Source organism: Narcine bancroftii, chromosome 7, assembly GCF_036971445.1.
Source record: "Narcine bancroftii isolate sNarBan1 chromosome 7, sNarBan1.hap1, whole genome shotgun sequence".
NCBI lineage: Eukaryota > Metazoa > Chordata > Chondrichthyes > Torpediniformes > Narcinidae > Narcine > Narcine bancroftii.
In genome coordinates this window covers 177,447,841-177,474,200 of record NC_091475.1, presented here as the reverse complement: position 1 = coordinate 177,474,200, position 26,360 = coordinate 177,447,841, and the positions used below count along the sequence as shown (strand labels likewise).

At 39.0% G+C, this 26,360-nt stretch overlaps 1 protein-coding gene across 19 annotated transcripts in view; it reads right to left on the bottom strand.

The window, feature by feature from the left end:
* Positions 1–23,191, bottom strand: part of wasf3b (WASP family member 3b) — a 246,852-nt gene extending 223,661 nt beyond the window's left edge. For 16 of the 19 annotated variants that reach the window (XR_011342254.1, XR_011342250.1, XR_011342249.1 and 13 more), the window contains exon 1: positions 18,186–18,327. Coding sequence is in view for 4 of the 19 variants with exons in the window: in XM_069891486.1 (XP_069747587.1) it covers positions 18,186–18,273 (88 nt within the window). In the remaining 15 variants the exon portion in view is untranslated. Of the gene's footprint in view, positions 1–18,185; positions 18,328–23,028 lie in introns of those variants that run through there. The other 3 variants (XM_069891491.1, XM_069891489.1, XM_069891490.1) reach the window with 3 other exon arrangements.
* Positions 23,192–26,360: the final 3,169 nt, after the last annotated feature.

Sequence of the window (26,360 nt, the reverse complement as noted above, 5' to 3'; positions counted from 1 at the left end):
TAGTATGAAAAAAGTTTTATTTGGTATATTTCATTTCTCTTTCATTTCTTTAAAGGTCAAGAAAAAAGAACCTAAGAAACAATCTTTTATCCTTTTTATCCCATTATTGTGCCAGCTATCAAAGAAAGGATTAAAGTAAAAGGAATAAGTGGATTCTGCTTTAACATTATCTTAGCTATTTGATAGTTCTTAATTCCTCTTTGTATATGGATTCCATTCCATATCTTGAATAAATGTTTTAAAATTGGTACTCCTTTCAAAGTACTTAGTTCCATTTATACAAAAAATGTTCTGATTAGTTTCTCCGATATTATTCATTTCAATATGCACTCCCACTGTCTTCTCCCCAATTTGAGAACAGGAGGATAGAAATCTTAATTGAGCTGCTTTATAATAATTTTTAAAATTCAGCAACCATAATCCTCGCTGATCAAATTTCCAAGTTAATTTTCCAAAGGAATCCTTGACATTTTATCACGGCAAATAAATTTTCTTACACTTTTATTTAATTCTTGAAAAAACTTAGTTGGTATAGGAATAGGCAACAACTGAAATAAATATTGCAACTTTGGTAAAATATTCATCTCAATACAACTTATCCTTCCTATTAAAGTTATTGGTAAATCTTTCCATCTCTTTAAATCTTCATTGATTTTTTTTGTAATGGTAGAAAATTCAATTTAAATAAATTATTTAAATTTCCATCAATATTAATTCCTAAATATTTAGTTGCTTCCTTTGCCACTTAAACTTCATCACCTGTTTACTTAATGTATAGTCCCCATGATTCATAGGCATCACTTCACTCTTACCTACATTAACTTTAAAACCTGAAATCAAACTATATTCTGTCAATCGTACATTTATTTTCTTTAATATTTCTAGTTCTGTAATATATATCATCTGCAAACAAGCTAATTTTATGTTCTCTATCTTATATTGTAAAACTCAATCTCATTATCTCTTACCATTTCTGCCAATTGTTCTATAGCCAATGCAAATAAGAATGGTGATAACGGGCATCTAGATGACCTTTCTAATGGAAAAGGTTTAAATATTTGCCTATTCGTGACCATCTTAGCTTTTAGATGATTATACAAAGCTCTTATCCAATTTATAAAATCATTTGAAATTCCGAAAACATTTAATACTTTAAATAAAAAGTCCAATTCTAGTCTATGAAATGCTTTTTCTGCATCTAAAGCCACGACTACTGCTGATATTTTTTCTTTCTGGGCAGCATTTATTATACACAAGTTTAACTATATTGTCCGCAGATCTTCTATGTTTAATAAAGCCAGTCTGATCCATATTTATTAATTTAGGTAAATATTTAGTTAATCTGTTAGCTAATAATTTGGATACAATTTTATAATCTGTATTTAATAATGATATCACTCTATAAGAGGATGGTAATAAAGGATCTTTTCCTTTTTTGGAATAACTGTTATTCATTCTTTTTTTAAAGATTCTGATAAGTTATTCAGTCTCTCATTTGATCCAAAGGTCCCATAAAAACAGAAATTAATTCCTTAAATTCTTTATAAGCTCAGGAGTAAAACAGTCCTCTCCCAGAGCCTTATTATTTGGCAGTAAATAAATTGTTAAAAATTCATTTCTTCAACAGCATTTAATTCTGGCAATGTAACTTGTGATCAATATTCATCTATTTTTTCCCCTCATCCTTTAAAGATTCAGACTGATACAATGGTTTATAAAAATACCTAAATCATTAATTTCTTGCATTTTATATGTAATTTTACCAGTTTATTTTTTGTTGCTATTATTGTTCTTGATAATTGCTCCACTTTGAGTTGCCATGCTAAAACTTTATGGACTCTATCACCCAATTCACATTTCTGTCGTGTGCACAGTACATCTCTTTCTACTTTATAAAATTGTATTGTATTAAGTTTCAATTTTTTTTATGCCAGTAATCTTCGATTCTCTTCATTATGAAGATGCAATCCCTTTTCTCGATACAATACATCTTTGTCTAATTGATCTACTTTCATATATTCCTTCTTATTTTAGATGTGTAACATTATTTGTCCTCTGAAATAGGCTTTCATAGAGTCCCATAAAATAAATTTATTTGCTACTGAGTGTTCATTAATTTCTATAAAAAAGTTATCTGTTGTCACATAAATTCACAAAAGTCCTTCCTCTTTCAAAGTACTGAATTAAATCTCCATCTATAACTACACTTTGTTCTTCTTCCAACGCAATTGACATCACTAAATGATCCAACAATATTCTTGCTTGATATTCAATCTTCTGAACTCTAGCTTGTAATTATGTAGAGACTAAAAACATAATACGTGAATACTTCTTATGTCTAAAAGAATAAAAATAGTCCCTATCATTAGGATTAATTTTCCTCCAACTATCAACAAGTCTCAACTCATTCATTAAATCTGTTATGATTTTAACTACTTTTTTTAATAGACAAAATATTTGCACCTGAGCTATCTAGTTTTGAATCAAAGTAAAATTAAAATTTCCACCCATTAATATTTTCACCTGGGCACTTGATAATTGCATAAAAATATCTTGTATTAATTTCCCATCATCTACATTTGGTGCATATATATTCATTAATGTCCAATACTCTGAATAAATTTGACAATTAATCATTACATATCTCCCTGCTTTATCTATAGCTGTATCCAATATTTTAAATGGTAATTTTTAAAAATGTATTATCATAGCTACTCTAACCTTCAAGTTAATTGAAGAACCCAATTCATATCCAACCCAATCTCTTTTTAACTTCCCGTTCTATTTCAGTCAAATGTGTTTCCTACAAAAAAGCTATATCTACTTTAATCTTTTTCATATAATTTAAAAATATTTTTGTTTTATTGGATTCTGAATTCCATTAATATTAATACTAATAAAATTCAATTTCCTGCCATTAAGTACCAATATTAAATCTTCTGTCCATCAATCGTCCCTTTCCCACTCCTCTTACTGCCACTAAAATAACAGGATATGTTACAATAATCTTAGTCAATCAAAGCATAAAAGAAATAAGAACTAGAAAAGAACCACCCCCCACCACAAGGCACATGATGTGGTTACTTCTCTCTATCCCTGATCTATTCGGGATGTGATCCAAATCACATTCACGGACAAGACTTCATAGTGGTTAGGATACATTCAAATATCCACATCCACCTGTCTTGCTTTTTCAGGCAATGAATCGGCATACACCTTTGCCTCATTAGGTTCTGTGAGACACCTATTTCTCCCTTCTGGAACAAAGGCCTTCAAAACTGCCAGATACCTTAAGACAAAGGCATAACTTTCTTCCGTAACACATTTTTAATTGAATTGAATTCTTTCCTCTTTTTCAACAACTCAAAACTTATATCAGGATAGAAAAAAAATCTTATTCCCATAATAAATCATGGGTGACTGTCGGTCATTTTGCTTTGCTGCCAGCTCCAAGATCTTCCCTTGCATCTTAGAAATCTGACGAGTATCGGGCATGGATTCTGGTCCAGCTGTGGCTTTGGCCCCAATGCTCTGTGTGCTCTCTCAATTTCAATGTCTCCTTGAAATTCAGTCACTCCCAAAGATAGTGGAATCCAACACTGCAAAAACTTTTATTTTAAATTTCTTGTCCTTCATCACCTTCTTAGTCCAATAATCGGTTTTTCTGCTGAAGTTCTCTAAAATGTCTATTTTCTGCATTAACTGATCTTTTGTCACAGCTGCTTCTGCCTGCGCCACTTTTATTTGCTCCTTATGCCTTGAATTTCAAATTCATTACCTTTAATTTTCTCATCCATAACTTCACATTTTTTATTCCTCTGCTGCATTAATTTTTCAACTTTCTTCACAAAGGACTTGTTTTCAGCTACAATCTCTCCTTATCTTTTTATTTATGCCATTATAAACTTCCTATCTTGTTTGGAAGATTCCATTTTTTCATTTATCTGCTGAAATAAATGATCCTTTCATTTTCTCCAGCTGTGTAGCCTTGGGACTGAGAAAGCAAAAAATCCTGTTCTTCCTGCTCACTTGAGCTCAAAGTTTTTTTTAAAGGTGCCTCTTTTTTTTGTGCTTTGTGCATGTGTGACTCCTCATGCATGCTCAGAGTCACATCTTCATCCAAGTTGGCCAGCCATGGTCTGGAGAGACTGGAGAGTACTGCAGATTCCAAGGTCTCGCCAGCTCCTGGCTCCTGCCTCAAGGTGGGCCTTTCATCCTTATCTTCCTCAGTTTCTTGTACTGTAACAGCTGGTTTTTCTTTCTTTGCTGCCATTTTAAAATGCTCTGCAGGTCTTCCAATACTTCTTTCTTCTATTTTTCTTAAGTTTTGCCAACTTTTTGACATTCCCCCAACATACCGTTTTTTGACAGCATGTGAGATCCACTTGTTTTTCCAAAAAAAGTGGCTCAAAAATATTTCCCCGATTTAATATGTCAGGTTGAAATTAGAGTGATAATGGTGAGTAACACCAACAGTATAGCTGTCGGTCCCCACAGTGGTGTTGAAGAGCCAGGTCTGTGAGAAATGAGTCTGCTATCAAACATTTAACTTTTATTAAAACACAACAATTAGTAGAAAGCATGGGAATAAACCACATATGCATGCAATATGGAAAAGTGCGTGAAAAAATGCACACAATTTAATAAGACATACGCGCACAATGTACAAAGGAGCTTGGGAATAATGCTTTCGGATTATTGCCTTAGAATCTGGCCAACCTAGTGTCAAATCTAGAGTTAGGGTTCATCATCCTGCTTGTATGCACTGGTCTCGTCTCAGAGGTTCTGGGTCACTATAGAATCCCACTTTTGGTCACCCTATGCTTTTATTACCGTGTGCCTGCTTCTAGCTCTTAGTAGGATCAGTGTTGCATTTTGATATGACCTGGGTAAATTTATTGACTGCATAGAGGGTGACCTTGTATTCACACCTTGGGGATAGGCGTGAGATTTGGGATAGGGTCATGGGTAAGCATGGGGTTTTGGTCAGGGGTATAGAAGCCACTTTCCAAATTCTAGTATTTCCCAATTTCAAAACATGTCATCTTCAAAGAAATGTAAGTGACAATATTCCAAATTATTATCTTATTAATTCAATAAATCAAACTTCGTAGTTGCAGCTGTAACTTTAATTCTTCCTTAAAATGAATAAACATTTTGCACAACTTTGCATTGATTTTCATAATCATGAGTAACAAAGCATAATGATAACAATATTCAACTTTAAACAAATATAAAAGAAATAAACAAAATAAAGATGGATTAAGATTAAGATGAGTTAAAAAGTATCTCGAGCTTACATCTGTCATGATTCTTCGAAGAATGAAATACAAACTCTCAATCCACTTGGATAGTACAACATGTCATAGTAACTATGGTAACACTACAAACAACAATTTTCTTAAATGGATAGACAAAATTATCAAAAAGCAAAAGCACAGGGATAGGCGTGGGGTTTGCAGCCACAACCACACAGAGGAGGCAGCTGACCACTGGGACAAAGCGGGATAGTGAATATACCAAGAAAATTAAGGTACACAATACACTTTGACCCAAGTTGGTCCCAGAATGCCTACAGTGCACTTTAGACTGCAGGCATTTAGGGAAATTGACAAGGGGTCTAGGAAGTAAAATGTCAGAATGGGAATGACATCCTCATTCTCATTGAGCTCTTTATACAGCATACATTCCAGGAAAATGGAAATAATTTACTGGAATGCAGCAGCTGTGTAATAAAACAAGAGAAAAACAACAGTAGATTTGGTACATAAATAGAGTAACAGGATGGATTAGAACTTCCCAGTAAATTTTAGATTATTTTGAAAATAATAATTATATTGTAAAGCTGCTAATTATCCACCCATGTTTTATTTGAAATTGGAAAAGAAAATTGTTAATTCCTTACAATTGGGACTGATTGATGTAGAGGCAAAATCTAAACTAGTACCAACATCAAAAGGTGTGTGTTATTTTAATGCTAATTGCATTCACCCAGGTAATTTTAAAGATTTAAGAGAAAAGAGTAAATCGGCACATACACACATTTTGATTTGTTTCCTTAAGTTGAAGGATTTAAGCAAACAAAGCCTCTAAGTTAGGAGTCTCCAAGGTGGTCGATATCGACTCCCAGGTGTTAATGAGTCCATCCAGAGGGTCAATAAATGCCAGGGGATCCAGGGGGAAAAGAAGAGATTTAAAATAGCACCTTCACACCACCCACAAATGGAGGATAAATTAACATCCAGCTCAAAGTGGCACCGGAGGGAAGACAGAGGGCTCAAAAGTCGGACTGTCCGGCCTAAAACGGACATCTGGCCACTGTACCCTCTCAGCCCACCACCCCCCCCCCCTCACTGCATCCAGCCTCTCCAACCAGTGCCAGGATTCCATGCTTTGGGGTCGATGAGGGAGCATGTAGTTCCTGAAGGGGGTTGACAGTAAAAAGCTTTGGGGACCCCTGCTCCAAGTAAAATAGGTACAAGGCCTCTAGGCATTTGATAGGGAATGCAAACAGGAACTGGGTGATTGAAATAGATGGAAAGTTAAAGGGAAATAACTAACAGTGAAATGGAAACTGGTGAAACTAATTTTCTGAATATTCAAGATTCCTTTATTGTTATGTAATAATTAGAAATGTAATATTACATGAAATTTCCTTCTGCCTGCCGTAAGGCAAAGATTAGCCATTGTTATTAGCCCTCATCCCTTAGAGAGAAAAAATTAGCAAAAGAGGGTTTGTTCAGAGACATTGAGTGACCGTAGATTCACCTCCAGCAGTCTCAAATCCTCTACAGATCCCCTCCAATCCATCAGCAACCCAAATTCCAGTTCCAAAGCTCCAGCACAATCAGGAAGTTTACAGCACCAGAGGCCCTTTGAGAACCCTCCCTGCCCTCAAAGCCCTCTTGAATCCTGGTTCCATGTGTCCCTCAACCGCAAGTTGCTGAGACCCTCGCTGGTCTGCTGCAGTGTTCACCATCCTGTGGGGGCCTTTAGCTGTTGAGTTTCTTGATGGACTGCTGCTATGGTCACAATCCTGTTGGGTCTTCTTCTCTGCTTCTCCTTCCCAACATAGGGTGTTCTCCCGGTACTGGTTCGCTGCACCAGTCTGCTGCTATCCCAGAGTCTGCAAACTTTAGTGATATTGTCAGAGCATAGGCTCCATCTTGGGCACAAACCCTGGGGTTGCAGGATTTTTAATTACAAACACTGTTGGCTCCTTTAACAGGCTAAGTAATATCTGTATGGAGACACCAGCATTAGGATCAGGCAGCTGGACCTGTTGAGTAGTGCTCAGTCTCTGATTCCCACTCTCCCTGGTCCACACCAGAGGGATCACTGCTATTACAACAGTTTCACCAGCACCACCATTGTTTTTTAAATTAAAAATTGAACAGGTGAATAGGTTACAATTAGGTACGGTGGAATAGTAGAACAGTAGAGTCTTAAAAGAATGATGGATAAACATGATATGAGAGAGATTGAAGGAACTACATTTTCCCAAAAATTTCCACACACATGGATTATGGTGATGGTATTTCCTTTCCTTGCTAAGTAACACATTACTTATTCTCAAAAAGATCAAAGTAGAAAAGTGAAGGGCAGGAAAAAAAATTTGAGAGACAGCAGAAAAATAAAGAATAGCAGTGAAAACAGCAATAAAAGAACTCACTTGAATTATTTAATTTAATGATTTAAATGCATGGGCCACATTAGAGGATCTCTTTTTATAGTAATTTGCTTTGTTCCAATGTGGCCAAAATATGGCTTTTGACCTTGTCTACAGAGCAGGAAGGAAATTAATGATGGCACAATAGTGAGAACTTCTCTGACTGTAGCGGATGATCAATTAATTATTGTTCAGTTTTTTTGAGAAATCCCAGTGGAATAATCAAATCTCAGATCATGACAATCTGTACTCCCATGAAGCAAGAGCTGGAAAAAAGAGATCCATAACTGGCACTTAAGATTTGTTATCACACAAATGCCAGGATCTGATGAAAATCATGTCCAAACACAATGCTGAGTCACATTTCTTCATTCTCATCCACACACACCTCTCTGAAAAACCACAATAGAAAAGTACAAGTTCTTGACATTTGTGATTTTTTTTATATAAAGTATATAAACATCCTTACTTGAGCTTGGAATAAAATTGGAATATATCTGAATAGCTTATTAAACTTCTTCAGAAGGTACTTGTGAATCAACTACAGATGCCTAACCTTTTATCTGGGATTGTCAGGTCCGGACACCTACCGCAGCTCAGTATCTTCCAGATTTTGGAATTATTTTGATTTCCATCCCTTTAAACCCACCCGAGTGGTGCTTCCCTCTCTCCCCGCCCACATCCCACTGCCGTCTCTCCCACCCCACCCCGCCGTATCAGCGTCAGGAGAATGGTCCCTTTCTCAGTTCCCCTGCACTGGCACAGTGGTTTCAGCTGTATGGGGGATTATGGGTAGTGACGTCAGCCATTGAGCTGCCACCAAGCTGATTGAAAGTGCCGCGATGCTGGTAATTAGGAGGCATTTATAAAGTAGCGAAACACAACAGGATACATCGAAGTTGAGCTAGGGTCGCGTCGGGTCATGTTTGGTGCCAAATTCCATCTTTGATGAGCAGATGTCATCTACCGAAAAAAGTGCCAGTTTTGGAGTTGCTGGTTTGCAGAATTCCAGATAAAACGTTAGGCACCTGTACATTCCTATCTGTCTGATGTCACATATAGCCTAGATTAGAAAAAAGACAGATTTCCTCCATGAAGGATATTGGTGAGGCAGCTTTTGATTGCTCTCTGATGTGGCTGATGGAATTATGGAAAATATTTGTTGGGTCATGCAATTCAAACCTTAATCTCCAAGGCAGATTTTTGAATCATTTGCCTCAAAAATGATTGATATGATATTCAGATTTATTGTCAGAGTACATTCATGTCATCACATACAACCCAAAAAACCTCAATATACACATAAAAAAAATGAGGAAATAAACTGATTTTTCAAAATAAAAACGGAGGAAAAAAAAATCAATAAAGTGCAAAAGTAAGAGTCCTTAAATGAGTCCCTGATTGAGTTTGTCTAATGGTGGAGGGGGAGCAGTTGTTCCTGAACCTTGTGGCACCTCTTTCATGATGGTAACAGTCACAACAACATGGTTGGGATCTTTGATGATCACTGTGGAGGTTCTTAATAGTGGAAAGGGTTTTACCTGTGATGTCCTGGGCTGTGCCCACTACCTTTTGCAGGGCTTTACACGCAGGGATACTGGTGTCCCCATACCAGACCACGATGCAGCCAGTCAGCACACTTTTTAAAAATACCTGATTTTAAAGTTTTCATACATGTAGTATATAAAATCCATACACATCCATCATTTTGATACAGATTGATTCTGATTACAAATAAAAATTTATACCCCCTGCCGTTAAAAACTAAAACCCTCCCTAAACTAAACCCCCCAAAAAAATCAAACTTATACATATGAATATTATGTAATAACCTATTAAAAGAAAAAGGAAAAATAAGACTACTGGATTGTACTAGGTAGGCCAGGGAAGCACCGAAGACTTAACCATCAAGTATTTATATGTTCTATCTGGTGATGTTGTAGGAAATAGTGATTAGAAAAGAACAGAATTAACCCACAATACCCATCTTGTGTATATATGGGCTCTATATTTGTAAATATTATATTTATTTCTCAAATTGTATGTAATTTTTTCCAATGAGATGAATTTGTGTATTTCCGCATAGTCTGTCTATGCCCAGGTAAGAATCCGACTTCCAGGTAACTGCAATACATTTTCTTACCACTGCCAATACTATTTTCACAACCTTTCGTCGAGTTGATGAAAGTACCAGTTTAAGATTAGTTCCTTCAATATTCCTTAACAAAAATAAATCATGATTTTGTGGATAGGAGATATTTGTAACTTTTTATAACAAATTCCCTTCTTTCACCCAAAAAGGTCTTACTTTTGGACAGGCCCATGTAGAATACAGAAAGGTATCATTGAAGCAGTCCGGTCCCATACTCAAGGGGCCAAGTCGCCACAGCAGCGCAGAGACGCCTCCTCAATGAGGAAAAGCACCAGGGTAAAAGAGCAGACTGCAGGAGTTAGTGCCGCTCCTGAATGTGCATTGATGTCACTCCCGTGAGCCAATGCAGTAGGGGGGTTTCACAGTATTGATTTTGTAGCGCAGTCTCTTAGAATAAACAGTCAATTACTGGTTCACTCAGCTCGGTGCAGACGTTTTCCTTTCTTTTCACAACACCACCATATCATGCACGCTACACCATCTTCTATACCACGCTTAAAACCCTTATTTGATACGTCCGATTTTATTTTATGCAACTTGCGGTGTGATGTATAATTGATGTAGAAAATTATACTGTACCAATCTGAATCACACATTAATTGCATCAGACATATCTTTGGCTTGGCTTCGCGGACGAAGATTTATGGAGGGGGTAAAAAGTCCACGTCAGCTGCAGGCTCGTTTGTGGCTGACAAGTCCGATGCGGGACAGGCAGATACGATTGCAGCGGTTGCAGGGGAAAATTGGTTGGTTGGGGTTGGGTGTTGGGTTTTTCCTCCTTTGCCTTTTGTCAGTGAGGTGGGCTCTGCGGTCTTCTTCAAAGGAGGTTGCTGCCCACCAAACTGTGAGGCGCCAAGATGCACGGTTTGAGGCGTTATCAGCCCACTGGCGGTGGTCAATGTGGCAGGCACCAAGAGATTTCTTTAGGCAGTCCTTGTACCTTTTCTTTGGTGCACCTCTGTCACGGTGACCAGTAGAGAGCTCGCCATATAACACGATCTTGGGAAGGCGATGGTCCTCCATTCTGGAGACGTGACCCATCCAGCGCAGCTGGATCTTCAGCAGCGTGGACTCGATGCTGTCGACCTCTGCCATCTCGAGTACTTCGACGTTAGGGATGTAAGCGCTCCAATGGATGTTGAGGATGGAGCGGAGACAACGCTGGTGGAAGCGTTCTAGGAGCCGTAGGTGGTGCCGATAGAGGACCCATGATTCGGAGCCGAACAGGAGTGTGGGTATGACAACGGCTCTGTATACGCTTATCTTTGTGAGGTTTTTCAGTTGGTTGTTGTTCCAGACTCTTTTGTGTAGTCTTCCAAAGGCGCTATTTGCCTTGGCGAGTCTGTTGTCTATCTCATTGTCGATCCTTGCATCTGATGAAATGGTGCAGCCGAGATAGGTAAACTGGTTGACTGTTTTGAGTTTTGTGTGCCCGATGGAGATGTGGGGGGGCTGGTAGTCATGGTGGGGAGCTGGCTGATGGAGGACCCCAGTTTTCTTCAGGCTGACTTCCAGGCCAAACATTTTGGCAGTTTCCGCAAAGCAGGACGTCAAGCGCTGAAGAGCTGGCTCTGAATGGGCAACTAAAGCGGCATCGTCTGCAAAGAGTAGTTCACGGACAAGTTTCTCTTGTGTCTTGGTGTGAGCTTGCAGGCGCCTCAGATTGAAGAGACTGCCATCCGTGCGGTACCGGATGTAAACGCGTCTTCATTGTTGGGGTCTTTCATGGCTTGGTTCAGCATCATGCTGAAGAAGATTGAAAAGAGGGTTGGTGCGAGAACACAGCCTTGCTTCACGCCATTGTTAATGGAGAAGGGTTCAGAGAGCTCATTGCTGTATCTGACCCGACCTTGTTGGTTTTCGTGCAGTTTGCACTAATTGCATCAGACATATAGTCTCTATACAAATCCATCCAAAACTGTGATACTCAAATCCTGTTCCCACTTCTGTTTAGATTTATAAAGCCCCAGTTTACATGTTGCTCTCTGTAATAAAAGATACATTGCAGAAATAAATTTCCATTCTAGCCCTAATTAAACAAGTTTCCACTTCACTACATAGTGGCAGCAAACTTTCTGGTCCAAATTTGTCTCTAAAGAATAGTTTTATTAGAAAATAACAAAAAAAGCACATTTATAGTTAATCCATATTTATCATTCATTTAAATGAAGGACATTAACTGACCTTGTTCATAACAATCTTCAGACCACAATTTCAAAAATTTATTATCTTGTGAAAAAGATATCAAACTATTCTGATACCTCCCTTTGTCCAAATTTCCCCATCTATCTTAACCCAAATATCTATTAAATGTTTCAATAAAGGTGCATCTTTAGTTCCGGTCATCAATCAATGGGTGCAATAAAAAGCATCTGAGCTGTTCTATAATAATTCTAGAAATTTGAAAGTTGCAATTTCCCCCCCGCCATTCACATTTCCATTTTAATTTCTGCATAGATACTCTATTTTACCCTTCCATAAGAGTTTACGATTCCACTTATTAAGTTATTTAAAATAACTGAAAAAGATATTGAATTCTTGGAAAATATTAATCTTTATACAATTAATTCTACCTATTAAAAGTAATAGGTAACATCATGGATTTCTTTAGATCCTCTTCAACTTTATAAAGTAAAGGTAGATAATTCCATTTATATAAATTCTTTAAATTGGTATCTTTTCTTATCCCTAAATATTTAATCCCATTTTTTGGCCATTTAAATTGGGTATTTCATTGTCATGTAATCGGGGGGCATGGCAAGATGGCGTAGAGTCTAGACGTGTAATCTCGACCTCTCTGGCCGGACTTTTAAGTACCCATTTTTTAACCTTTTGCTTTCAAGTTTAAACTTCTTAAATTTTAGTTTAAAGTATTAAGGAACTATTATGGCCATTAATGGTAAAAAGATTAAACCTCAAGTGCAGAAGAAGTTACATTTTTGAAGTATTGAAGATTTGGGGCCTAAACAACTTGCTACAGCTTCAGGTTTAATTTCTTCAGTGCCTAAACTACAAAGACTGCCTGTGGGAGCTGAAAAAAAAATGTCTACTATTCACCAAGTGAAGGATAGCACTGGAATTACCCGTTCTCTGGAGGAAGGTGCGTGTTCCCAAGAAGTGGATCCAAATTCTGGCAGCTTGCTGATTTTAACGGAGGGAGCACGCAGGAAGACGACTCTATTGTCTGAACTGCTTCAGGAAGCATTTCAAACTGAAGATCTCGATTTCATCCGTGATTTTTTGAAAAAACTGCGAGCTGCAGGGGGGAGACCAGCGTCGACCCCCTGAGGAAGTCGGGGTGCCGTCGCTGGGAGTCCAGACCCGCAGTAAGACCGTTAAAATGCCTTTTGTTGAGTTGCAGCAGGAGCTGCAGTTACCTGGTTCTGCCACTACGTTAGAGAAAGCAGAGCTGAGCTTTTCTGAATTACAATGTAAGCAGTTAAATGCTGTCATTCAGCCTATAATGAATGAGCTGGCTCAAAGAATAAGTTCAGAATTGAATACAGTTAAAGCACGTGTAGAAGCATCTTATGAAGATTTTTTTTTAATTTCAGTTTGCTTTTTTGGAATGTCAACAACAAGTGGCTTCTAATACAGAAAAAGTGTTGAAGGTTTTTTCTGAAGGCTTGGTATTGGAAAGAGCTCATAGAACTTTAAGGAGATCACCTTTACCTGGTCAGCCACCGAGACCTGTAATAATTCGATGTTTGAATTATTTGGATAGAGAAGCAATACTTCGACTGGCGGTGCAAAATGCGAGAAAACGACAAACTCCATTATTGATTCAGGATAGCAGTTTTTTTCTATCCATATTCGAGTCAAGAGGTTATTCAACGTCGACATTGATTTAATCCAGTTAAAGAAGTTTTGTGGCGTAAAGGTTATAAGTCTACTTTTCGCTATCCGGCAGTGTTGAAGGTGTTTCATGGAGATGATCAATCTCGGTTTTTTGAGGATGATCATGAAGCAATGATTTTTGCTGATTCATTGCCAGATATAAGAGGACAAAGACGTAGTCCACCATTGTCTCCTAAAGAAAAATCTGGTTGTTCTGGAAACGGAAGAAATGGTAGAAATGGGAAAAAACGGGAATGGAAAGAGTCTAACTTCTTTTAAAATGGGATCTCCGAGTTTAGAACCTCTTGGATGAATAGCGGAATCTTCTTATTCTTATTTTACTTTTTATGTTATGATATTTTGAGATTTTTTTGTTTAGCTGGGGAGGAAGAGATTTGTTCTAGGTTCTATTAGTCATGAGCCACTGGTGGGTGATCCACACCCAAATTTTGTTCAGGGATTACTACCTTTTGGTAGTTTTTTTTGGGGGTGGGGGGGGGGGGGGTTTGTTAATTTTTTTTCTTTTTTTTTCTTTTCATTTTATCTAGCTTTAACTTTGTGATTTTTTTTCTCCTATTGGAGGGCCTATATACGATGATTTGAGTTTTTATATAAAGATATTATTGGTCTTTAGTAATATTAGTAGATATGTTAAGTTGAGGTTTGCCACTTTTAATGTTCGAGGTTTAAACAGTTCGATTAAGCGTAACGATGAGGGTCAGCTATGGTATTGATAAGAATTCTTTGTTTCTTTATTTTAAAATTTGATCTTTGGTAAAATGTGTGTTTGGTAGCGATATGATGGCAAAGGAGGAAAAACCCAACACCCAACCCCAACCAACCAATTTTCCCCTGCAACCGCTGCAACCGTGTCTGCCTGTCCCGCATCGGACTTGTCAGCCACAAACGAGCCTGCAGCTGACGTGGACTTTTTACCCCCTCCATAAATCTTCGTCCGAAGCCAAGCCAAAGAAAAAGAAAAAGATTTTACCTGAAATGACTACATTTGAGACTTTTCTTAGGAAGGTACCAGAAAAGGGTTATATTTCATTCATGTATTAAATATTATAGGATGGTATGGATAAAAAGAGTTGGGATAAATCCAAATTTGCATAAGATTAAAATACCTTTAGATCTGATAGTATCTTTATTGGGCAGTTTGTAACCTCTGAAAGGTTTGGGATTAGGTAAATTTTAACTTGCTTTTGTATATTTAGCATTATTTGTAGAGAAAAAATGTATTGTTAGTATGTGGAAAGATACAAATATGATTGATATTAATAGATGGCATAATGAGATGACATACTGTTTAATAATGGAAAAAATTACATATGTTTCATGTGATAACTATAGCTTTTTTATTAGTAAGTGGTTGTTATATTCAGAATATTTACATTTTGATATATGTTGATTAGATTTTAATATGTATGTTTAATTTTTCCTTATTTTTTTCCCCCTTTCTTTATGACTCTCCTTAGGAGAGCTGGCTGGGTGGGGGGGAGGGGGGGTTTTCTTTTTTCATTTTTTTCTAAAATATAATGTTCATGTTTTTGGTTTATTGTTGTATATGTTATTTACTATCTGTATTTTGAACGAATAAATAAAGTTTAAAAAAAATGCCGTGTAATCACCTTTTGTAAATCGTAATAACTTCAATTTTATCCCATTTTATCTTATATGGCGAAACTGTCCACATTCTTCTAATCAGAGATGCAATTGCCTTAAGGAGGACACTGATTTGGTCAAGTATATCAATACATCATCTGCATATAAACTAATTTTACGTTCTTCATGACCGACCCTAAATTCATTAATAGATACTTGTCGTCTAGTCATCTCTCCAAGAGGTTCAATAGCCAATACAAATAATGCTGGCGACAAAGAAGATCTCAAAATTAATAGGTGTCAAAATTTGTCCAATTAATAATGGATTATCCCAAATCAAATTTGTCCTGCATCTTAAAAAGAAAGTCCCATTCTAATCAAAGGCCTTTTCTAGCATCCAAGGCTATAGCAACACTTAAATTTCCTTTTGATTGTGCTAAATGAATAATGCTTAACAATCACTACATTATCAGCAGCCAGTCTCTTTTTAACAAAACCTGTCTGATCAGCATTGATTAACTTCAGTAATAATTATTTATCCTATTAGCCAAAACTTTTGCAACAATTTTATAACCCACATTCAAAAGATATCTGTCTATATGAAGCAGGCTTTAAGGGATCTCTTTTTTTTGGTATTACCATAATTATCAGATCCATAAATAAAGTGCGTAATAAATCTTTAAATTCCTTATAGAATTCAGCTGGAAAGCCATTTTCTCCCAGAGCTTTATTAGCTTGTAATGTACTCACTGTTTCTTTAATTTCTAACTGATCAATGGGAGAGTTGAGTTCTGACTGCTCTTCCACAGACAGGACAGGCATATGTATTTGACTAAATAACTATCAATTTTATCAAGATTCTGAACTACACAACTTTGAATAAAAATCCCAAAAGGAGTCATTTATATCTTATAATGAATATTATTAGTCTTTCCAGATACCATTCATGGTTCTGGAGATTTGTTCAGTTTTCAATTGCCACACAATACCTGGTGTGATCTCTCACCTAATTCATAATATCTTTGTTCAGTTCTCATTATCGCTTTTTCGGTTCTACAAATCTGCATGGTGTGATAATTAAGCTTTGAGGCGGCGCACTCTCTTGCGGTGAATCGGCCCCGCTTGTACCACCACATGGCAGGGCAGTCATGAGAAGAGGGCACCGTCAGGGGTCCCCCTTAGCCTATAGTTCCAGCCCAGTGCACGCCTCAGGCAGCCATCAAGACATCACCACTCACACGGTGGCTGAGGTCATGCTCCCCTTAAAGGGATTTGAATAAAACAGTCGTTGAGAGCATCCAGGGTGGTGGTTGCGAGTTTCTTTGCTGTAGCTCCCGCTACAGCTTTTTATTAATTAATAACCTCCTTCTATCCTCTGACCTGCAAACATGCAAATCTTTCTCCCTATCAGTTATCTCCCTTTCTAATTGATTCAATTCCCTCATATAGTCTTTCTTTATTTTAAGAGGTGAAACATAATTCGTCCCCTCAAATAAGCTTTCAGTGCATCTGTAATGGAGAGGCAGCGTCCACCACTGGGCAGCACTGCTGCACTTCTATTCAGAGATCACACCACCTGCCAATCAAGGTCAGAAACTCATCCCAAGCCATCAAGGTGACCCTCATGATTGGCCCAGGTGAATCACCTCGGATAACCACCTCGGTTAACCCCTGCACTTGGCCTTGAGCCATTGGATGCAGCCACCAACAGGGCCCATACAGCCATATGATTGGCCCCCCAGCTTTGCCCCCAGAGCCATAAATTTGTTCTGCCTCTTTGGACTCCTTGTGGATCATGAGTATCACCTTTCATACTGGGTTGGGATGAGTCCCGAAGCTAAGTAGCAAGAGCCGTGCCCATACTGACCAGAGGGGGGGGGGGGTGAGGGCACGTACGATTACATTGAGTGTGTGTGTTATATAAATAAGATTTACTTGACAAATCAACCCCACTGTTTCCTCTTTCATCCCCGAAATAAAGTTGGTTTTGTACCATCCACCTCGGTCTGGTTCTTAACCTGTGGGACCCACACGAACCCAAACAACAGCATCCCAAATCACAAATTTGTCAGTTACTGAATGAAAGTTCAGATTACAAAACAACTAAATTTGCTCTCTTACAAAAGCACAGAAATCTGACCGTTTTAATCATCATCTAAAAATTGCTTTCTTTTTATCAGGCATTTCAACCTGTAACAATAATGGTGAATGGTCAGACAAAAGTAGAGCTTGATAGTCTACCTGAAGTACTCTATCTTGAGTTATGCTGAAAGCAAGAAAAAAAATTCTATTCTGGAATACAAATCATGTCGACTTGAGTAAAAATAATCCTGTTCAGTCGGATGTAACAAGTTCAAATCTTTCATTAAGGTCAGAGTTGTTTTGGCGGCTCTGCTTCTATTGGTCCCTCTTGAAGATCTATCTAATAAGATCTATACAGAAATTAAAATTTCCTCCTACCACTACATTCTTTTGGGCGTTTGCCAAATTTAGGAAGGTTTCCTGTATAAACTTATCATCTTTATTGGGCACATAAATATTCAAAAGGGTCCACAGCTCAGAATAAATGTGACAATGAACCATTATAAACCAACCTGCTGGATCTGTCTCAACATGGTGAATATCTATTGGAAGGTTTTTGTTAATTAAAAATAAAAAGAAGATACAACATAGCCAACCCAATCTCTTTTCAGTTTTGAATGTTCTTTTTCCGTCAAATGTTTCCTGTAAAAAGGCTATATCTACACCCATTTTTTAAAATATGGGCAAGTATTTTCTTCCATTTAATGTTCCATTAATATTAAAATTTGAATTTTACCAATTTACTCATTACTTTTTAATTTCAATCTTTATTTCCATCACCTTGTCCCACAAACCTCCACCATTTAGTTATGTAATTCAATGTCCTCTGTGTTTGCCCACCTGACAACCCAAAGACAAAAAGTAAGTAAAATAAGATACTGTGCCTGTGCACATCCTCATGGCGAACCGGCCCCGCTCGTATCGCCATGTGGCAGGGCAGCCATGGGGAAATGGCGTCGTCAGAGGTTTCTCTCCGACTCCAGCACCCCTTCCAGCGTGCACCCTGGGCAATGATTATGACGTCACAATGCACCAGGTGACTGAGCTCATGCTGCCCTTAAAGGGGCATGCTGAATTTGAATAAAAAGTCGTGAATTTCAACGTGATGGCTGTGTTTCTTCCACCGCTCACACCGCCACAATACATTACTAAATATGATACCATTTAAACAGGATTAAAGAAAAAAACTCCTTGTCGCATTGCTAACCATAGCAACACTATCACCACCACCCCACCCCCCCACCCCATGCGGGCCACAAATGAAGTCACAGATACACACATGAATCAGCGTCCGCACCCTCCTCCACCTCTCCCTACCCTCCTAAGAATCTTAGTATATTTCTTTTATTATATAAAAAAAACTTCATAATCATAGTTCAACTCCAAGCCAGTTGTGTCGAGTTTACAAAGAAAGAAACAATCACATTGCATCCACAATGTCTTCATCCCGACTGTTGACCTGGCAAGTTTTCAACAAATTCTTCTGCCTCGTGATCGTTTAGAAAACTGTTTTGTCCATTTGGAAGAAAACTTTTCAAGGTCACAGGGTGTCATTAAAAATAAGCAGTATCCTTTCTCCCATAAAGTCTTTTAATTAAAAAAAAACAGGATTGAATGCTTTTCTTTTTAAAAAAATCTTCACTGATATCTGGATAAAATAAAATTTTACTCCCTTAGTATTCAAGTGGCTCTTATCTTTGACAAGCTTTCTGTGCAGCTATTCTCAATACTTTTTCTCTATCCTGATAACGCAGTAATTGTTATCATCACTGAACGTGGATTTTGTTCAGGGGATGGTTTACGTCAAAGGGCTCTGTGAGCCCTATCTCTCTCTCAAGAAAAAGCCTGTTTGATTCTCTCTGCTTGCAAAACCACATGACCCTCTTAGAACAGCAAGCTCTACTCCAGACAGAAGGCGGCTCTGACAAGATCTTTCATCTGTTGCCTTTTGTAAACAACAATCCATTAGTGAAGTCTCTTGGGCACTCTTCAAACCTCTTTCAAAAGCTGTGGAGCCGATATGTCTAACATCAGCAGAGCTCCAATATTTCAAATAACATTTTTTTTTAATATAAAGTGTTTGTATGCAACCTACTCTAACAAACCTTTCCCAATTTATCTCCCAAAAACTTATCTATATACTCTGTCACAGTACTTTTTTTTAAAACTAGTTTTCAAGAGGGTCAGAATTTAACGTCCTAACCCCACATCATCATGAGACATTCCCTCTCAAAACCACACATCTGTAGAAGTCACCAAGGTTTCTGGTGTCAGACCAATCCTCTGCAAACTCCTGAGGAAGTAGAGGCACTGATGTGCTTTCTTCACGAAGGTAGCACCTAGGTTACATAGGTCTGACTTATGGACAGCCAATACTTACAAATGGACTACATGCGGCTTCTGGTGCATTGGCTCAAGTAAGGAGAATGGGGTCCACCATTTTTAGTTGCCATTAGCAGTGTTGAGTGTGACGATTTCAAGAAATTGATCCCTGTAGTTTTATATGCATTGAAGTGTAAAATGTATACTAATATACCAAGGCAAACATTTGACAAACTGACGCTAAATAAGAACTTATGTACCTGTTCTGACTTACTTACAAATTCCACTTAAAGACAGACTTACAAACAGATCTCACTTGTAAGCCGAGGACTGCCTGTAGTGTGTTGGAGTCTCTGAGAGCTGTTATAGCAGTTCTCATCCTTTTCACCCACTGATGTTACTCAACTTGAGTTCCTTCAGCAGTTTGGTCTTTTGGCCCATGTCAGAGGAGGAATTACCCCCACCCCCCAAAAAAAAAACTGCTCCTAATCTACTTTCTACAGCTATTTCTGAAGCAGCTAGATTCTGACTCAATGTTTCTACACTCCACCACCAGTGGGGAAAAAGTCTTCATCTTTCTATTTATTTATTTCTTGAGAATCTTCAAATGTAAACTTGACATTGTTCTGAGTACAATTCTAATTTGTGTAATATTTTCTCATAACCTAACTTTCAAATTAGTTCCACCATTAGTGTTAACAAAAAAAAGACTTCCTGTCTCAGATCCAAGATCTTCAAAATTCTTTATTAATGGGAAGAGATGGTGTGCAAATTTTCCTGTGCTCAATGTCAAGTGGCAACACACGAGTATCAATGAGAAGGTTGAAATATCTGCAACCATCTTCAGACAAACGCACCAAGTTGATGATCCTTCTGAACTTCTACCCAACAACCTGAAACATTGCTAAAGCCTGGAGTCACACCCAACACATTTGTTGCAGGTCTGTGAAAGTCCCTGTTTTGGATATGAAACAAATTTTCAGGACCACTGTGAATCAAGTCAAACACCTTTATTGCTTTGCAAAGCCTGAGCACACCATTGTAACAAGAGGCACTGCCAAGCAGCTAGTCCCACTCTTATGGAGTCTGCCTTGCCTCCAAAGTACAGTAGAATTTGTATCTTCAGGGTACATGACAACCACTTTTCTTTTCAACCCTTACAATTTACATTGTTCTTGACTTGCACAGTATTTTTTTATGCAGAACAATGATCTTCACCCATGAGACTCTCAGGCCCTTAGGGTCTCTGCTGATCACTTTAAATGTTATCTTAAAATGGACAGACCACACGTTAATCCTTTTAAACCTGATCACATTAAAAAAGTCTCCAGTCCTCAAGTAAGACAATTGATAGCCTTCACCCGTGATCCTGACAGAGTATTTGTTAATCACATTAAATGTGCTATCTGGCCTTAAGAAGAATAATCAATAGTCATCACTAGTGATCTGGGCAGAGAATCTGCTAATCACTTTTAGGATTGGTCACATTAAAATGCTTCCTGGCCTCAAGTTAAAAAAAACAATTAATAGTCTTCACTAGTGATCCTGGTGGATCATCTGCTAATTACTTTGAAACTTACACATGTAAATGACCCAGGTTGCAGTACCTAGTTAGCCGTTCACACTGGACCACTGAATTTAAGGGGTGGCAAACCTCCAGCAGTGACAACCTGAATGACAAATTACATATTTGCAGGGCACATCAAAGCACATATCCACCCAATGTACAAAAGACCATAGGAAAATCTACTACAGTAGGATGCACTGTTCAAACTTAGAACAAACCCATAGACCAGCTTGTCACTACTCCCTAAACAATAGAGGATAACAACTATTTACATAGCATTACATTGTATTTGCATTATAAGTAATCTTGAGATTATTTAAAAGCACAAGTATGCACTGTCAGCCCTGCCAGCCGCCCTGTGAGTTATGAATTTGCAAGGGTCACCTACTGCATCCAGTGCTTCCATTGTGGTCTCCTCTACATTGGAGAGACGAGGAGATCGCTTTGTTGAGCACCACAGCTCTGTCTGCCGCAATAGCGTGGATCTCCCTGAGGCCACCCATTTCAATTCCCCATTGCATTCCCTTGCTGACATTTTTGTCCATGGTCTCATGCACTGCCAGACTGACATTTATCTGTAAAGAGTTTGTACTTTTTCCCCAGTGTCTGTGGTTTTTCTCCAGGGGCTCTGGTTTTCTCCCACCTTTCAAAACATTGGAGGGATAGGTTAATTGGATGCAAATTGGGGCATGGGCCAAAATGGCCTGCTACCATCCAAATTTAATTTAACACCTCATCTTCTGACTGGGCACCCACCAACTGGCTGGCATTAATATCGACTTCTCTGGCTTTGGTTGAACACCCTTTCCCCCAGCTCTGTGCCTCTCCCTGTTCCTTGTCTCCTTTTGCACAGGCATAATTCTCACTTCTCCCCTTCTCATATCCAATTAACACCTTTTGTTGGTCTGGATTCCTCACCCAGCCAGCACTGTCTGCATGCTGAGATTTCCTGGGTTGTTTTTTTTTGGCTCATTCATTCGGAAATATATTTTAGACGCTGAAAGACCTCCGAGCTCCTAAGCATGTGTTTTTAAGAAGCTGACACCAATCGGGACAATGCAACGACTTGCCAAGTTCCAAGTTTTTATGTGGTCGATGCCCATGTTTCCAGGTCGTTGTGGATTACTCGTTCGTATATTATATCTCTTTAATCTCAAAACAATGATATTCTTCTGCAATTCAAGACCTTCTGGCAGGATAATGCAAGCGTTTATACAGAAATTTCATCTAGTGAGCTACAATTTAAAACAACTTTAACCAAAATTTTACCAATACGGTTTGCTGCTTATCCAAGTGGTGGGGGTGGGGGGTATGTCCGCGATAGCTTCTTTTCATCTGTCCAAATAACACTTTCCTCGTGTAATTAACGTAAACATCTAGATTTAAAGTTTACTTTAACTCCCCCCCCCCCCAAACAAAAAACTTTTCCAAACTAATCTTGCCTGTTAATAATTCTCGAACCTATTGCGTCTAAAAACTGCCGTCAACTCGATGTCCAATCCAGTGACTGGGCAAGGAGGCTGCAAATGAAGACGGGCTGAAGGGAGGTCTCTGCCCACCCACCCAAGAGGAACTATCCTGTTGGAGAGGGGTGAACCCGTCCTCGCATAAGAATGACTAAAAGACCGCGATATGTGATTTAAAAAGGCGGCAGCAGCGCGACAAGAACCGAATTAAAGACCCCTTTCCATTTGCCGCCATCGGCTCTGAACTGCGGTTCAACCGAGCTTCCGCCGGCTGCCCACCATGCGGCCAGTGCGATCGCCCCCCTGACCACCCACACTCCGCACTAACCTCAGATGGGTAAACTGCGGTTTAAGGACGGAATATTCCCGGGGGGTGGGGGTGGGGGGTGGTCGGTCCTTCTTCTTCTTCTTCTTCTCGCTCGCTCGTTCGCTGTCCGTCCGTTGGAAGCCCGTTAGAGCACCGAAACGCTACGCGCGCCGGATTAACCTCACAAGCTCACCAGCACGTTCTGATTGACGTGAGTTTCAGCCACTCGCAGTGTGGCCTCTGAAATTCGACCGTCACTGCCCAATGAGGTGAGCGATGAACCAAGGTCAGCTAAGGGGCGGGGCGGGGCGGGGCGGGGGGCCGGCGCGTGCTGCTGTGGCCGTGATCTGCCGAGGCAGCGTGTGATGGTGCACGTGGCTTCTGTCTTACCTTCCCCCGCCCCCCCCACCCCCACACACACACACACACACACACACTGATGCTCGTGAATTAAACTAGTCAAAGACCTTATGATTTAATCTTTACTTTTTGGCCGTTTGTCTTTCTGAAATTATTGAAATCAAAGTATGTGCGAAAATGCCCTCGAATAAGTTATTATTTATTTGCATAATGTCCAACTCAATGAACCAATTCACAAGGACCCCTCGAAAATGCGGCGAGCGCGTTGTTGACCGAAGCCATAAATGTGCTTTAACTTTGTTAAAACAATCCCAACAAGACGTCTCTGGTCATCATTGGTAGGTTGTAATTAGTACTAACTGGATCGCCATCTGTGCTTCGTTGACATAGCGTTTCGCCAAGTGAGTAGCCAGCTTTAATCGTGGAATATTGTTATATGTTGGACTCTCGTTCTGATTGCAACATCCAACGCTCTCAGGACGGCCACCAGTAACAATCCTTCCCTCATTGCTCATGCAGTCGTTCAGGAGAGAGGAACTGAACTCTGAGAACACTGATGAGGCCATAGTGAAACCAGCAAACTGCTTAAGGGACCTTGATGAAATGAGCCAATTTGCAAGATGGTGCACTCCGTCGGACAAGGGAAGGGATTTGAGATTGTCAGCAACCTCCAGATTGTGCCTTGTTCTTTTGAGTTCTCATTTCTCTTCTGCATCTGCACTAAATACTATTATATACTAAAATGCCTCAATGTCCACAAGTAGGCTTGTGACATCCAGACCATCCACTTCTAAAGTAATATCACTGGATTTTATCCCTGCCTCAACTCTTCTAGTGGAGTTATTTCTGGACTTGATTATTCCAATCAACTTTAAGCCTGTTCTCTCATTCTTCTGTGGTCATCCATAATCCTGCTGCCCAGGGCCAAACTCACAACAAATCACACCCATTGCAGTTCATTACAGCCACAAGTTCAGTTACAGCCAATGTGGAATAACAAAAGCTTCCAAAGATTAGGTAGTTTGTGTCTGATGGAACAGGCAGTTTGGGGATGGATAGTTGGTGAGATGGAGCACACCTCACATTCTTTACCCTGGACGAGAGGCTCTCAACTTCTCTCACCCTCACACCACCAAAGTATTCCTTTACTTACCACAGACCACCAGTAGGGAGAGGATGTACTGTCTGGCTTGACCTCCTGCCCATCCTAATGATAGGAGTTTTATTGATTTGATGAGAAAACTTTTTGTCACCAAAATTACAACCTATTTTACATTAATTCTTTACAATAATATTTGCCTCTGCTGCATTGCCACGTACTATCTATAACAAACCCATGAACACCAGTCGTTGACAGACCACAGATTGAGATATATTGCTGAAACAAAGATTTTTGTTTTCAGTACCATGCTGAATGCAATTAAAAACTAAGGATTCACAGGAGTCGATGCATGCATTGCATTTCTTCAAGTAGATTTTGAAAACTAGTTGCTATGCTAATTAGTCATGTTACAAGCCCAGAGGACTCCAAAACCCAACAGCAATAGAAATTCACCAAGACAACAGTTCCTTATAAAAAGTTGTTTTTAATTTTCTTTAAACATAATAACAAGATCAAACATTAACTTAATACTATTAAGTTAACCCCCTTCTAATTCTAAGCACATGAGCATGGAATGTGTATATGTTCAGGAAAGTTCTCTGTTTCACTGTCCAATCATTTATTTTTCACTTTTCCAAGTTTGCTGGTATTAGGCAATTCTCATATTATGCACAGAATTTAACATTTATGAATCTTCACCAGGCTCTGGTGCTTAAAGTTAAATGGTTACCACTCAGGAAGGTTCTTGTTGGTTTCAGAGAGAAATTTGTTGCTCATTGGACACACACAAACTGATTTCCTCCAATCAGTCATTTCAGTGTCTTGCTGAAGAAACTTGTCCCATCATGGGTTTTCCAAATGATAACCTCTTCTTCCAGGTCACCACAGGAGAAACACTCTAGCCAGCCATTTCTTCTTGTAAGGACTACAAGGGTTTTGAACAGGCTGAACTCAGAACTCATAAACCATCTTCAAAATGGGGTTTTTCAACAAGCCTGCCAGTTGCCATTTTGGAGCCTCAACTGCTACTGTAGAACTGACCTCTCTCTCTCTCTCTCTCTCTCTCTCTCTCTCTCTCACTCTCTCTCTCTCTCTCTCCAAAAGAGAAATCACCCCTCTCTCTGCTTGTAAAAACCGCATGACTCTTCCAGGTCTCCAAACCCCAATAGTCAAAAGATCTAATCAGTATCTGTGAGCCTGGACTTTATTGCCCATACATAATAGATCAGGATCCTTCATTGCTTCTGCAAAGTCAACCAATGCCTCAACATCAAGCTTCAGCAAAGCTCTTGCATTTTAAATGAGATGTCTTTTGTGAACTGTTACTCTGTGAAGTCTATACCCCCACCATCTATATCTTTTAAAGACATATATAGCCCATAACCATTCCAACATTCCCGTAACAGTCATTTCTTTTATGTGAGCCTTGAAAAAAGTGTCAGTCATGCCCATTGCAGCTGACAGTGCAATTAAGACCTCAGTGCTGGGGATGTTGGCTGGATCTGCTGGGATCTCTATCCAGTGGATTTGGGGAATTTTACGGAGGTAGCCTTGGTGCTGTCTTTCCAATGCTTTTGTACTGTTTCATGCACAGAGGGCTGAGATCACTACTGCTTGATAGACCGCAAGTCATGTGCCAAATTTTTGGTCTTGATTGTCAACTCCTTTTCCCTATGTTTTCAGAGGCTGTGCTGGCTTACTGGTGAATTTACTTTTTTTTTTAATTTAGAGATACAGCAGGCTAACAGACCACAGTCCCATGCTGCCAAAATACACCCATATGACCATTTTTTGATGAATATGTTCATGGTGAATTTTTAATTTTGTAAAAGACATAGCTCCTAAGATATGGGAAGTGATCTTTAGTTTCCAGTGTCTTGCAGTAAACATT